Source organism: Rattus norvegicus, chromosome 19 (assembly GCF_036323735.1).
Source record: "Rattus norvegicus strain BN/NHsdMcwi chromosome 19, GRCr8, whole genome shotgun sequence".
NCBI lineage: Eukaryota > Metazoa > Chordata > Mammalia > Rodentia > Muridae > Rattus > Rattus norvegicus.
This window is the reverse complement of record NC_086037.1, coordinates 55,493,137-55,507,268: the sequence shown is the minus strand read 5'-3', so window position 1 is coordinate 55,507,268 and position 14,132 is coordinate 55,493,137. Positions and strand designations below refer to the sequence as shown.

Sequence of the window (14,132 nt, the reverse complement as noted above, 5' to 3'; positions counted from 1 at the left end):
GTTTTTAAGGTACATTAAAAACAAAACAAAAAAAAAAACCAAAACAAACAAAACAAAAAACAAAAAAAACAACAGTAAGCCAAGGCACAGAGACATCCAACCAGAAGTCACAAATGCAATCTTTGCGGGGTGGCAATAGAATAGTGCACAATTTTAATCCCATCACTGGAGAGGCAGGGGCAGGTAGATCTCTAAGTTTGAGGCCAGCCAGGTCTGCAGAGTGAGTTCCAGGACAGCCAGGGCTACACAGAATAACCCTGTCTCATAAAACAAAAACAAAACAAAAAGCAATCTTCACAGTGGGTAGGCAGGGGAGTTAAACAGAGTCAATGGAGGTTCTGGAGTGAGAAGCCTTGGTGAGCACACCAGCAGAAGGATGGGGTTTGGCTCTTATTGAACAGGAATGTGGCACCCCCCCAGCTATAACTCCACAGTAACCCAAATTTCATTATTAACTTGCCCTGAGATTCAGGCCCAAAGAGTCTGCAGGTAGAACATACTACCAGCCTCTGACCCCAGCCCTAAGCAATCTGCTGTGGATCCCACAGCTGACAAACAGCAGAGCTGAGCCCAAACTCCACAAATTGCCTCAAACTACTCTAGGACGTGCCCAGGAACTGGAACTATGCAAGTAGCATTCAGAGCTCTGGTCCCTAACTTTGCCAGGGTTCTCAAAGGGTACCGCATTGATAGCTTTTAGAATTCCAAGTGCAGGAAGATTGTACTTGTTAGAGTTGTATGGCTGGTAGCACAAGCTGCGCTCAGGAACGTGTGAGAAGCTTCCCAGCCAGCAGCAAGACACAGCAGGCTCCCCTGTGCAGAGCTGGCCTGACCCACTTGATAGCTATAGTGTCCTCTGTACCTGTCTCCTATATTTGCCTCTCCAGTAGAGACCACACCAGCACCTTACCAATCTTTTCATTAATACTGGTCAACCATTGTTTCCTTTGAAATTGAGGGGCCACAAAACCCAAAGTGGGGACTGGGGATGTAGTGTAGTTGGTAGTGATTGCCTAGTATGCATGAGGCTCTGATTTTAATTCCTAATTAATTCCTAATTAATTCCTAATTTAATTGCATAAAACCAGAGAGTGGTGATGGTGCAAGCCTGCAATCCCAGTATTCCAGGGACGGAGGCAGGAGGATCTGTACTTCACAAGGTCATCCGTCATCTGCTACACAAGGAACTTAAGGTCAGCATGGGACACATGAGACCCTGTCTCAAAAAATAAATAGGGACTGCAGAGGTTACCTCAGCTGGTAGAGTGCCTACCCAGTATGCACAAAGCTCTGGACTCTATCTCCAGATAGACCGACACACGTCGGGTGCGGTGACATGTGCTTGCAATCTCAGCACGGAATGACAGAGTTCAAGGTCATTTTGGCTTCATCAGGAGTCTGAGCCTAGTCTGAGCTATGTGAAAACCTCTCTCAAAAACCCTCCTGAAAATGAACACAACGACCCATCCTAAAGTTCTGAGTGCCTTCATCTTTATGAAGTTATGGCACCATGCGGACAGAGGCAGTGGCAGGAGAGCTCTTCAGGTCCAGTAGGCACTCAACGTGTGCTTTTAGAGTCTGGTCACAACATGCTGGCAGACTGGAACCATGTAGGACTTTCCTTGGACAGTTAGCATCTGAGGACCTGCAATAACTGTAAACCACCTTACTTCCCTTAGGAATACCACGTGCGGTACTGGCTGTCATCTGAGCAGACGGTCTTTGGAGAACCAAAAGAAGCAGCTAAGGTCACTACAGAGATATCCAAGGATGAGACTCATTATACACACATCTCCCCTTTGGGCACCCTTGTCTGGAGTGGGACTTCTTGTCTGGAGTAGGGTTTAACATACCCAGCTAGTGGGGATGTCCTTTAGGACAGGTAAACTCAGGTTCTAGCTGTAAATCTTAGAATGATGATTTAATAAGAGATCTCTACTTCCTCTTCTGTGAAATGCTTTAGCACTATCTGGCTCATAGGGCAGTGAGAGGCAGGGTGGGTAAAACAATGGCTAACCATGGGGATGCTTCGCTCCATCCCTCTGATCCCATTTCTACCCCAGGTAGTAGGGCAGATGGAACTTTACGTACATGTGGTCTCATGTTTCACTGTGATCACTAATGATCACTGATGACTAAGTACTCTTCATGCTAAGGTGCTAAATGCCCCAACCCCCAAAGCACCTGTATGTGAAGAAAAGGCCAGGCCCCTAGAACTGTGAGCAATAAATGGCTATTACTGAAGTCACCAGCCTGTAGTCTTTTGTAACAGCAGCAGGGGCAGACTGTGCACTTAACAGGGGTTGAGAAAAGCTCACAATACACTTAACACCCCTCAGTTTTCCTTCACCCAATGGGCAGTTCCAGCTAGAACTAAGGAAGCCGAAGACTCCTGCCTCCATGAAAACCACAAAGCAGTCTCCTGTTCTGCCTCTGAGATTTGAATCCTATTTACTGGAGGTGTACTTTAAAGGGGCCCTAATCACATCTCACTCTGACAACTGAGCTTAGCTGTTCATGAGGCTGAGGCTTCCTGCTTGGTTTGGGAAAATTAGGGACAAACTACTAGGCAGCTGAGACAGGGACAAACTCCTGGGCAGCATGGTATGAAGATGGGTTCCTGCTTCCACAGAGCTCAAGGCCTTCAGAGGGGCAGCATGTAGAACAGGATGGTCTAGAGTTTCTAAAACTGTACCACTCAGAGTTTATCACTAGTACCTCCCAGAGTTTTACCAGTCTTCTACTGGCTCCTGTTAACGGCCACAAACTCAGAGGCTTAGGACACAACTTACTTATTGAACTAATCAGAGTGTGAGCAAGTTGCTATATATTTTGGAGGCTGTACAGTAGTGTGAGTCGAAAGGCCTTTGGGGGTTGCATATCAGATATCCTGCATATGCGACATTTATATTATGATTATTAACAATAGCAAAATTACAGTTATGAAGTAGCAATGAAATAATTTTATGGTGGGCAGTCGCTACAACATGATGAACTGTATTAGAGGGTCTCAGCATTAGGAAGGTTGATTTTCCTGTAGAGCAGGAAAACCTTCTTGCCAGCTTTTAGATGATGCCCACATTCTCTGACTAGCTCCTTAGAACCTCAAAGCTCGTGATTGCTGCTGGAGTCTCTGATACTCTTCTTGCTTCCCTCTTTCACACTAAACTTAGGGTTACACCAGGTCCACCCGAGTAATCTAGGCTAATCCCCCCATTTTAAAATCACCTGATTAGCAACTTTGATCATGCATGTTATCTTTTCTCCCTCTCTAGCTCTGTGGTGTATGGTAGAGACATGCGCAGCTATCCTTGTATACATGAGTGCGTGTGGGGCTGGAAGCCAACTCTGTCTCCATCACAGGACGGGGAGGTAGAACTTTTTGAGACAGGTTTCTCACTGGACTTCACTGTTACAGCTAGAATGACTGACCATTAAGCCCAGGCACTGGGATTTCTTGGTATGCTGCCAGGCCAGGTTTTACTAAGTGCTGGGGATCCAAATTCAGAGTCCATGCTGGTGTAGGGTTGTAGCAAGGACTTTTCCCACTGTGATATTTGAATGAGAAACATCCCCCATAAGCTTGCATATCTAAAACATTTGGTTGCCTGTTGGTGGCGCTGTTTAGGGGGGGAAGCTATGGAACCTTCGGGAGGTGGAGTGTTGCTGGAGGAGGCCTTGAGAACTCACATGCTCACCCCACTTGCAGTTTGCTCTTCTGCTTTACGTGAGTGAACAGAAATGAACTCTTGGGGTTGGGGATTTAGCTCAGTGGTAGAGCGCTTGCCTAGCAAGCGCAAGACCCTGGGTTCGGTCCCCAGCTCCGAAAAAAAGAAAAGAAAAGAAAAAAAAAAAAGAAATGAGCTCTCGGCTTCCTCTCCAGCTGCCAGGCGTCTACTGCCACTATGGGCTTGCCCTCTGAAACCATAAACTAAAGCAACCCTTTTCCTCCATAAGGTGATTTTGGCTCATGGTCTTTTACTGCAGCAACAGAAAAATAACTAATATTCCCACTGAGCCATCTCTGCAAGCTCATACCTGCTATCTTAAATTCAAATATTCACAGGTTCCAGGGATTAAGATATCTTTAGGAGGCCATTATTCTGACAACCAAAAAGTAGCAAGAGAAGTACTGATATAAAACAATTATAAATATTTAAAATAATTATGTAACAGCTGTTTGCACATTACATAACAGTTGCAATGTATCTAGTACTGCAGTAACCACATTTACAACATTAGCTCCAGTAATAAAATGCCCCAATGAATACTATTATTAGTTTGCGGATGAGGACATTGAGGTTAATTAGCTCGCTCAGGCGCACCTAACTAGTGAATAGGAGTCGGAAGCCCATCTACCAGGCTTTAGGGCCCTTCACCAGTATTCCATGTGGCCTCCTAAGAAACAGGCACCTTGGAAGGGCCACTCAACTCAGAGCAGGGCAAGCGTGCTCATTTCTGCAGCACATGAGCTGTCCCATTCCACAGGCAACAGCTAATGTTCTAACTTCTTTGATGGCATGTCTGTGGGGATGGAGTAATAGGCTATTTGGCCAAGGATTAGTTGGATAAAGAATATACGCAGATATGGAATATTATATGTACAGAACAGAAGGTCGCTCAGTTAGCATTTGCTAAGCTTTAACATGTACAACAGTCATGCGGGAATCTTGTTGGAGGGCCAATTCTAATCCACACAAGGATGAAGCCAGGTCTCTCCCTAAGCTGTCTGCAGGCCACTTTTGAGTAGCAAGTTCCTTAGACTACAATGTTACTTCCTTAATCAAAACCATAAAGCTATTCTTTCCTGTATACATGTGTCAAATGCCACTAGGCACTCACTGTGTTGAGTGTAGAGGAATAAATACAATGTTTTTTCTCTTAAGTAGGTCATAGTCCCTTACTACCCTAAGAATTTCCTCTGAATTTTACAAATCAAGGACTAAGGCTAATATAAAACAAACTGTGTCAAGAGCCCCTCAGACCCACCTGAAGGGAAGACTTACATAGATTGTGCTGGAAGCAGCAATGTTATGAACACCTCTGTTCAGTGATCTAACAGATGACTCAAGCCAGGATAAAAGCAGAAACTTCTGTGAAGCTGAGTGAGTGGAAAAAACTGGTGTCAGTGTGCAACTGTCTGAATCTGAATTGTTTCTCAAAGGTCCATGTATATAAGGTGTAGCTCTCTGCCTAGGACATTTGGAGATGACAGAAGTTTAGAGTTAGGCTTACTGAGAGCTCTTTCTGCTATGCACCCCTGAAGGGCTTCATCACAGGCCCAAAAGCTACAGGATCAACTGACCACTGACTACCCTGCCCATTTAAATCTTGAGTGTTTGATACAGCAATGAAAATCTGACTAATATACGGTGCAACTTTACAAAAGCAACAGACCTCATGGACACATAACCACACCTATACACCATCTTTGGGTGCCACTATCCAGCATGACAGCACTGCCAGGCAATAAACAGAAAGGTATATAAAAAGAGGTTGCTTTACAAAAAGGGGGCTGAGGAAAAGAAACCGCTAGCATGGACATGTTGAGTACTGCAGATGAATGGGAGAGCCTTCTTACCTAAGTCCAAAGCCATTAGTCTAGGGCAAAGCAGTTGTTCTCAACTAGTGTGACTTTGAATCTTTTTTTTTTTTTCGGAGCTGAGGACCAAACTTAGGGCCTTGTGCTTGCTAGGCAAGTGCTCTACCACTGAGCTAAATCCCCAACCCCGGTGACTTTGAATCTTTAAGAGACATCTGGCAATGTCTGCAGACAATTTGGTATTGTCACAACTGATGGAGTACTACTGGCATCTAGTGGGTAAAGGGCAGAGGTACTGCAAAAAAAAAAAAATCACAGAAGGCACAGAACTGCCCATCTCAACCAAGACTTATGCCTCCCCAAATATCAGCAGCGCCGAGGTTAAGAAACCTTAAGAGTCTATTCTAGTCAATGAATGAACACCACTCCAGCTTAGGGCTGTCCAAGTGACCACTGTACAATGACTGAAATGTTTTTACTCTGCACTGTGCAGCTGTAGTGGTTGGCTACTGAACACCTGGAATATGGGTAGTGAAACTGATGTGCTGAACTTACAATTTTTACCATTTTATCAATTTTTTTCTCATGAGACTGGGTCTAGCTATGAGACCAACGCTAATCTCGGACTAGTACAAAATTTCTGCATGAGCCTTCCAAGTGCCAGAATTACAGGCCTGTGTCACTACTTTGGCTAACTTAAATTTAAATAGATCCATATGGTCCGTTGTTACCATGTTGGACATCTTAACTCCTAATGTTTTTCTAGTTTCACAGGCTGCCTCCCTTTCTACTCTTCTGAAACCACCTACTCAACTGACTTACTAAGATTTGGCTGGGGAAAAGAACACGTGCTCTTACACAAACTCTGCAAAAACATTACCGAATTAAACATTCCCTATTTTGAACACCTGGTAACAAGGCAAACACCCGCGCACCATTACACACGTGTATAATATTGCAGAAGAGAGGAAGGTCAAATTTCCCTATTTCCACTTGCAAGGGAGGGTGACGTGACAATCTTCTGAGCATCGGATCATGCTTTGACCTATTTCTACACTTTGTCACTTAATGGTCTCTTCAGAAGCTGAAAGGGGCTGGCGGTACATCACAAGCAAATTCTCCACCTCCTCAGAGAGGCCACTCTCTGATCTAGCTGGCTTTGACTGAAGCCACACTGAATGTGTCAGGCACTGCACATATCTTAATTTTCACTGCTATTAGAGGGTATCAGGAGGTTAAAGAACTTGCAAAGATAAGGCTCTTGGATTTCCTGCTCTAAAGCAATGTGCTAAGAACTGAAACTAGAGAGGTCAATACGGAACCCTCGCCCGGGGCCAGAAGAGCCGCTAGGAGCGGCATAACCAGGGCGGGGTCCCAGTAGCTCTTACTTCTCGATCTCCAGCGCTGCTACCTTCCGCTTTTCGTAGAGTTTATCATTCAGGGCCCTTACGATGTTGGGAGTGAGTGGCGCAAAATCCTTCTCCGGGTTCATGGTGGCAGCTCGCGCTGCGCCCGGGAGCCTCGAGACACCTTAGCCCGAGGCTGCCCGGGCCGTACCAGGGACAGGGGAGTGTGGGGCTCCGCGCGGACACCCGAGCCTGCTCATGGGCTACGCCGCCCAGGGCCCTCCTGCCTCGTCCTGCCGCCACGCGCCGCCTCGGGTCTGCCTGCTCCGACCCTGTTCTCCCACGCGCGACCCGGACCGCCTCACCGCTCACGCGACCAGCTCCCGCCAGGAACCGGCAACGCTCACTGGGCCGCGGCCATGTTACTCAGATCACGTGATGGCGCAGGCACTTCCGCCTTCCGCCGACCGTGGGTTCCGCCCCCCTTAGGAAACGCCCCCACGTGCTTGCTGCGGCCAATTGGCCAAGCTCATCAAGGCTTTCCCCTCTCCACCTGCTGCTCGGTTTGGTGTGGGATTTTTGCTAAGAGTGAAGAGCAGGTTGAGGGCGAAAGGTTCAGAGCTTTGTAAACAAGAGTTTACAGAGGGAGCCTAACTCGTTTAATTTATGCATTCATTCTTTGGTCACTTAACAGTCACTTTCGCGTATGCCAGCGTTTCCATCACTTTCACCATATCCTAACCATGTGTCTGATTTTACATTTTATTTTCGTGTGTGTGCATGCACAAAGGTGCGCCTTTGGAGGTCAGATGACAATTTAGGGGAGTCGGATCTTCCCTTCCACTCACCACGTGGGGGTCCCAGAATCAAGTTCCGGTCGCCAAGTTTGGCGGCAGACGCCTTTGTCTGCTGTCCAGTAAAATAATTAGTCCAGTTATTATTTTAGAGACAGGACCTTGAACTCTATATAGCTGAAGATAGCCTTGAACTCCCGATTCTCCTTTCGTTCATCTGCTGAGTGCAGGAATTACACGAAAGCGTCACCACAGCTGACCTTATGTGGTGCTGGACATGAAACACAGGGTCTCCTTGCTGGTCAAGTCTACCAACTGAGCCCCACCCCCAGACTGTATTTAATACATGTGTGCTACTCAGATGTGTGCATACATACGTATGGAGACCCAAAGACGGGTGTCCTCTATAGCTCTTCCTTTTTCACTGTTCCTTGAGACAAGGTTTTATGTGCCGTAAGCTAAACTCAAACTCTGTGGAGATGATGATACCAGTCCTGGCTAATTTTGATGTCAACTTAACACAAGCTGGAATCATATGAAAGGATGAAGCCTCAGAGAAAATGCTCCATAAGATTGGGCTGTAGGCAAGTCTGTAAGGCAGTTTCTTAAGTAGTGATTGACGTGAGAGGGTCCCGCCCATGGGGGTAGGGCCACTCTAGGCAGAGGTCCCAGGGATTCTGTAAGAAGGCGGTTGAGCAGACTTCAAGGAGCAAGCCAGTAAGCAGCTCTCCTTCATGGCCTTGGCATTAACTCCTGTTTCCAGGTTCTTACTGTGAATTCCCTTAGTGCTAAAGCTATATGGTGAAATAAACCATTTCTTCCCTAAGTTACTTTTGGTTTCAGTGTTTTGGGTTTTTGTTTTTGTTTTTAATCACAGTAGTAGAACCCTTAATAAGAAAACTAAAAGATTATGTTCCTCTGGCCTCCACCTCCTTAATGCTGGGACTACAGGTGTGCGTGCCACCACACTGGGTTTATGTGGTGCTGAGGACGGAATAGGAGGCTTTGTATGTGCTAGTCAGCTAACAGCTACATACCCGTCCTGACCATTTTTGTAATAAGGTCTTTCACTGAACCTGAAACACATGGATTTGGTGAGGGCAGCCATCAGAAAAGCAGACCCTGGGGTCGTGAACGCAGGTGAGCTGGTCCTATCCCTCCCCAGCTGCACTATATCTCACTCCATACCTCACCTAGGCAGCATAGTAGGGCTGGCCCGCTCAAGGGTTATTAATAAGCCAGCCCTAAGGGTAAGAATTCAGGAGAGCTGGCCCCACCTCTTTGCCATGGCATGGGTATGGGGTTGATGCCCCTCCCAACTTACTGGTTGTAGAGGAGGTGAGATAGTCCTGTCCCTTGCTGGTTGTAGCACTCGAGATAGTGGGTTCTGTACCGTTCCTAGGCAACACAGTGAAGCTGGCCCTGTCGGTGAAGGCATGGGTGAGCCAGCTCCGAGGGTAAGAGTGTGCAATAGCTGGTCCAGCTCCTCATAGGCTGCAGCACAAGGACCCTGTATCTTGACTGGGCAGCACAGTGCAACTGGCTCTGGAGGCATGCATGTGGGTGTCCTGGCCCTGAGGGCATGAGAGCTGACCTGCCTCCTGCTGATGGTAGCATTGGTTGGCCTACCCACAGCAGTGCTGGAGTTTGCCCTGGTGATGTGGATAAGGGAGAGCCGGTGGGCTAGCCAGCTCTGCTACCACCCAGGCCCAGATCCAGGGCCCTGAGATGGCCCACCTCAACATGTATATCAACAAATGGTTGGGACGCATGAAAGGCCAGTCCTGCTGTTCTAAAGCTACAGGATCTCCATGACACAGGGCAACAATAGGATGACTGGGAGAAGTCCTGATGAGGATCCATTATTGATGGTGTCACAGAAGCCAGAGATCTTGAACCAGACTCATTATAGTGAACATTTGCAAATGAAGATGTATGGACAGAGACATATACTATGGGACATACTATGGCATGTTATAGTTTCCACAATGAGATGTTTTCTATGCTTTTTTGGGGGGGATTGTTGTTTGTGTGTTTTTCATCTTGAGGGGGAAGTTGTAAGGGCAAAAGGCAGATATGAGGGGACAGGGAGATGGGCAATACTGGGGTGCATAATGTGAAACTCACAAAAAAAATCAATAAAAAGCAAGAAGAGTGATATTATCTCCTAAAGTTGCAGGTACTAAGTGTAAGAGACCCCCAGACTTTATCACAACTGACACCATGATGGGAGTCCATTCAGGCCATAAAACTCAGCTTGCACACAGCACCCCCTGCCAAAACTAAAACAAAGACCTAATCCATCAAAGTCCATAATTCTGGAAGTCTCCAAATGTACTAACCTCCCCCCCACCCCCGGAACTGAGGACCGAACCCAGGGCCTAGCAAGCGCTCTACCACTGAGCTAAATCCCCAACCCACTAACCTTGTTTTTGACTTCTGTAGTTCTGCTTCTGGCTAACTGTTCTTCCTAACTGAAGTATGTCAACCCAGGATATGGTTTTGTAAAGTTCATTCTGAGAAAGGCCTCAGGGCTCTGTTGGGATCCCAAACACCCAGTGTAGTCACTGACCAGTTAACGAAGACTTGGCTTAAATTGACGTCTGAGTAGACTTCTCTGGTGGGTGCCCCACAACACTGACAGTGGCTGCCAGCCCACCAGGTCGGAGTCAGAGTACACGTGTGTCCATGCTTTGGTAACAAGGGGGGCTGGGTTCCAGATGTGCTGAGGGGAAGGTACGGGTCTAGATGGAACCACTGGAAAACAGCTGCTTTGGATTGTCACATTAAATGGTGGAAAGGATATTCCATTTGTGTGATGAAATCAGAAGCAAGGGAATTGTGGCTATAGAGTGATTAAAGATGCAGTTATTAGGGATGTGTATCTGAACTCATCAAAGCTCCCAGGGTCCAGGAACTTGGGACAAGTAGGGCTAGCCTACCATCGAGTCCAAGGAATATTGCATTTGGTATTTTTAGACCCAAGATGCTACTCCTTTTTAACAAGGAAAAACACACGCGCAAAGCTTGCCATGATCTTGAAAGTGTAGCATCTGCTTTAGCCCCATAGCTCAGAGACATAGTGAATGGGGTGGGGGGAAGGGCTGTAACAGGCAGAGTCCTTGGATGTGAAAAATTCTTGTAAATATAATGAATTACATAATTACTGTGTTGCCGAGCAGAAGAGATTTTGCAGGTGTAATAAGAATCTGTAAGTGATGCTGAATTAAAGGGGGGGGGGATTATGGGTGGGGCTGATATAATCAGGTGAGACCGAAAAGTGGTTTGAAGAGTTTCCTAGTGGCCACAGGAATCATGTTGTGAACAGCCAACGATAGTAATCACAGTGGTCTCTAGCTGCTGGGAGCAGTCCCCTGTCATCTGTTGCCAAGAAAGTATGGTTCCAGCCACAAGGCACAAGGAAATGAATTTTGACAGTGCAAGGGAAACTTAGAGGCGTATCTTTTCCTATTCCAGTCTTCACACGAAGATGAGGCTGGTCCTTGATTTAGCCTTGTGGCTCTCTGGACTGAGAACCCAACTCAGTCCACGTGGACTGTTGATCCACCTCAAGTGAGAGAAAATAAACTTGGATTGATTCTAGGCTGGCAATCATGTTTTGTGTCCACAGTAAACAAATGCTGGGCCTAATCCAAAATTCACTAAGTCCTAGAGAAATTAACCAGCAGGAATCCAAGACAGTGTGCTTTCTTACCAACAGGGTTTTACAAGTGGCAAAAGTGTTTCCAACACAATCCAGTGAATGGAGGAAGGAGCCCCTCCACTCCCGACCGGCACAAAAGCTTGGCTCAGTGTAGAGAGATTTGCGCCCTAAGAAAACGTGGTTTACTAGTTTCCTCCTTTTACCTTGAATCAAGTACTCGTCAAGGACATTCCAAAATGCCGTGCAAGTTTATGCATTCAACACTGGATGCTGGTTCACGCAATGACAAAATTAAACCAAAGTAATGGGGGTGATTTGGGTCTGTTTTCTCCAGGGTGCGCTTGTTTCCAGCGAATTCATGTCTAGTAGAATATTTCATCCGCTCCTTTGCTTTTTGGGGTTGGCCCCTTCATAAATACAAACTGAATTTCCCAAGGTTCCCACTATTCACACTGTGGCAAGGACTTTAATAACTGAAGCTGCACGGTTTATTTTTTTCCTTTTCCGACCAGCAGGAGCTCTTTTCTCCCCAAATTGCATTCTGAAATCAGGTTTCTCCTTAAAGGCCAAACTCACACTTTGTCCTACCTTTAGGTCAGAAGTTTCTAGGAAGAAACTTCTGCGATATGTTAGCGATGTAGAGTAATTAAAGTCACTTATTCACGCCGGGACTGGCAGTGGGACTGTGAATGAAGACCTGTGGCCATCCTTGGAGCCTCCGCCCGCCCTCCTCTTCTCTGACCCTGCTGGCCGCACTCCTACTCTCACTCTTCCAGACTACAGGGCAATTCATATGCCTGGCTGCAAGTTCACCCCTTTCTCACAGCCATGACTTGTCTTGTAGCTCCATTTTTGTCTGCTTGCTAGTATAGACTTTGGAATGGTTCCCTAGTAACTGTTAAGAACAGCTATACCGACGCTTGTAAAAGCCATGCCATGATGAATGGAGAAGCTCCAGGTGATGTTGTGCCCTGACCAAAGGGGTTTCTTCAAAGACGAAGCGGTTCTCAGCTGGTGTTTCAGAGGAACAGCCCAGCAATCTGGTTTTGCAAAGTCCTCCCCAGAGATCCTGACATAAAGATTGGGAAACTACTGTCTTTATGTAGCCTCTTTATCTGCCAGTCAGAGCAGCTGCTCACTGAGTTTTTTTTTGGAGCTGGGGACCGAACCCAGGGCCTTGCGCTTGCTAGGCAAGTGCTCTACCACTGAGCTAAATCCTCAACCCTGCTCACTGGGTTTTAACCGCCTCCCAGATTGCTGGATACTTTGGCCTTTGCTCAACCCAACCATTGGAAAAAAATCTGTCACCTAATTTTTGACTTTCTACCTATTATCTGTATCTTTTAAAAATTATTTTAAATGGGCACATGTGTCTACAGGCATGCATGTCATGGCACATGTGTGTGGAAGCCAGAGGGCAACTTTCAAGCTCTCCCAGGTGGGTCCTAGGGATTGAATGCAGGTCAGGCTTCGCAGTAACTTCCTTCGCCTGCCGAGCCATCCTGCTGGTTCCTTTTAGTATCTTTATCGACTATGAAATGAATTGGTTATGAACTATAGGTCTGAGTCTAAAAGCATATTGGCTGAGGGTTGGAGGGGGGTACACAACGTGGAGGTTCTTTTTCCTGCCTTTAAGGGCTTGAGACATGCCTCAGTGGGCAAATCACTGGCTGCACAAGTCTGACAATCTAAGTCTGAATAGAGGAACCTAACTAAAACCTGGAGACAGTAGTGCACGCAATCCCAGCATGCCCACAGGGGGAGATGGGATGCTATTACAGGAGAATCTCTGTTTCACGGGCCAGCTGGCCTAGCACAAGGGGAAGTGAACAAGAGAGACCCTGTCTTTAGGTAAAAGGCAAAGACTGAGGCTCTCCTCTGACTCCCATGCACACACATGTGCACACACACACGTGCACACACACACACACACACACACACACACAAAACCACCATTTAAGTCAGCGTGGCACCACACACTGTAATCTTAGCACTCACAAGCCTGAGGAGAGAGCAATGGAATTCAAAGCTGACTTGAGCTATGTATGTGTTGAGATCTTGTGTCAAAAGAGCTGAAGCAAACCCCGACCAACCAGCCAACCAACCAAAGAGAACCCCTAAACTACCCCTTCCATGTCTATAATAGGTACCGGGCCTATTAAAAGGCACGTGGCTGGGTCGTATCCCACAGTTTCTAACTCGACAAGTCTATGATGGAGTGTGAGGGTTTGGCTCTTTAGAAACTTCCCAGGTGCTGCTTCTGGGGATGGCCCATGGACCATTTGGACAGCCACTGCTTTAGAGACATCATTCCCAGTGGCTATCTGCTTTCATAACTCCTCTCTCTTGCAGGGGGCTGCCTGGAATAAGAAAAGTCGGAGGAGCTGGAATACTCAGTGAGAGTTAAGTGTCTGTAGAAGCAAATCTACTCCAGGGCCAGTGGTTTAATCATATTCAAAGGAGGTCCTTACCATGGATAGGATTCTTTTTTTTTTTTTTTTTTTTGGTTCTTTTTTTTCGGAGCTGGGGACCGAACCCAGGGCCTTGCGCTTCCTAGGTAAGCGCTCTACCACTGAGCTAAATCCTCAGCCCCCATGGATAGGATTCTTGACTGAGATGAAGTCACACACATGAACGACCATGTTTGCTGTGTGGTCCCTGTTCTCACCCTGCATTTTATGTGCATATATGTATAAGAATATATGGTAACCATGCCCCTCCCCAGCCCTATCCAATCAGTATTTGGGGAGGGTGGGTTTTGGGTGAGAATTCTGTGGGTGGATATG

The 14,132-nt window shown here is 46.7% G+C and overlaps 1 protein-coding gene across 1 annotated transcript in view; it reads right to left on the bottom strand.

The window, feature by feature from the left end:
• Positions 1–7,307, bottom strand: part of Vac14 (VAC14 component of PIKFYVE complex) — a 101,329-nt gene extending 94,022 nt beyond the window's left edge. Inside the window, exon 1 of the mRNA NM_177930.3 lies at positions 6,931–7,307. Coding sequence (NP_808791.1) covers positions 6,931–7,034 — 104 coding nt within the window. The 5' untranslated portion in view covers positions 7,035–7,307. The remainder of the gene's footprint in view (positions 1–6,930) is intronic.
• Between the last annotated feature and the right edge of the window lie 6,825 nt (positions 7,308–14,132).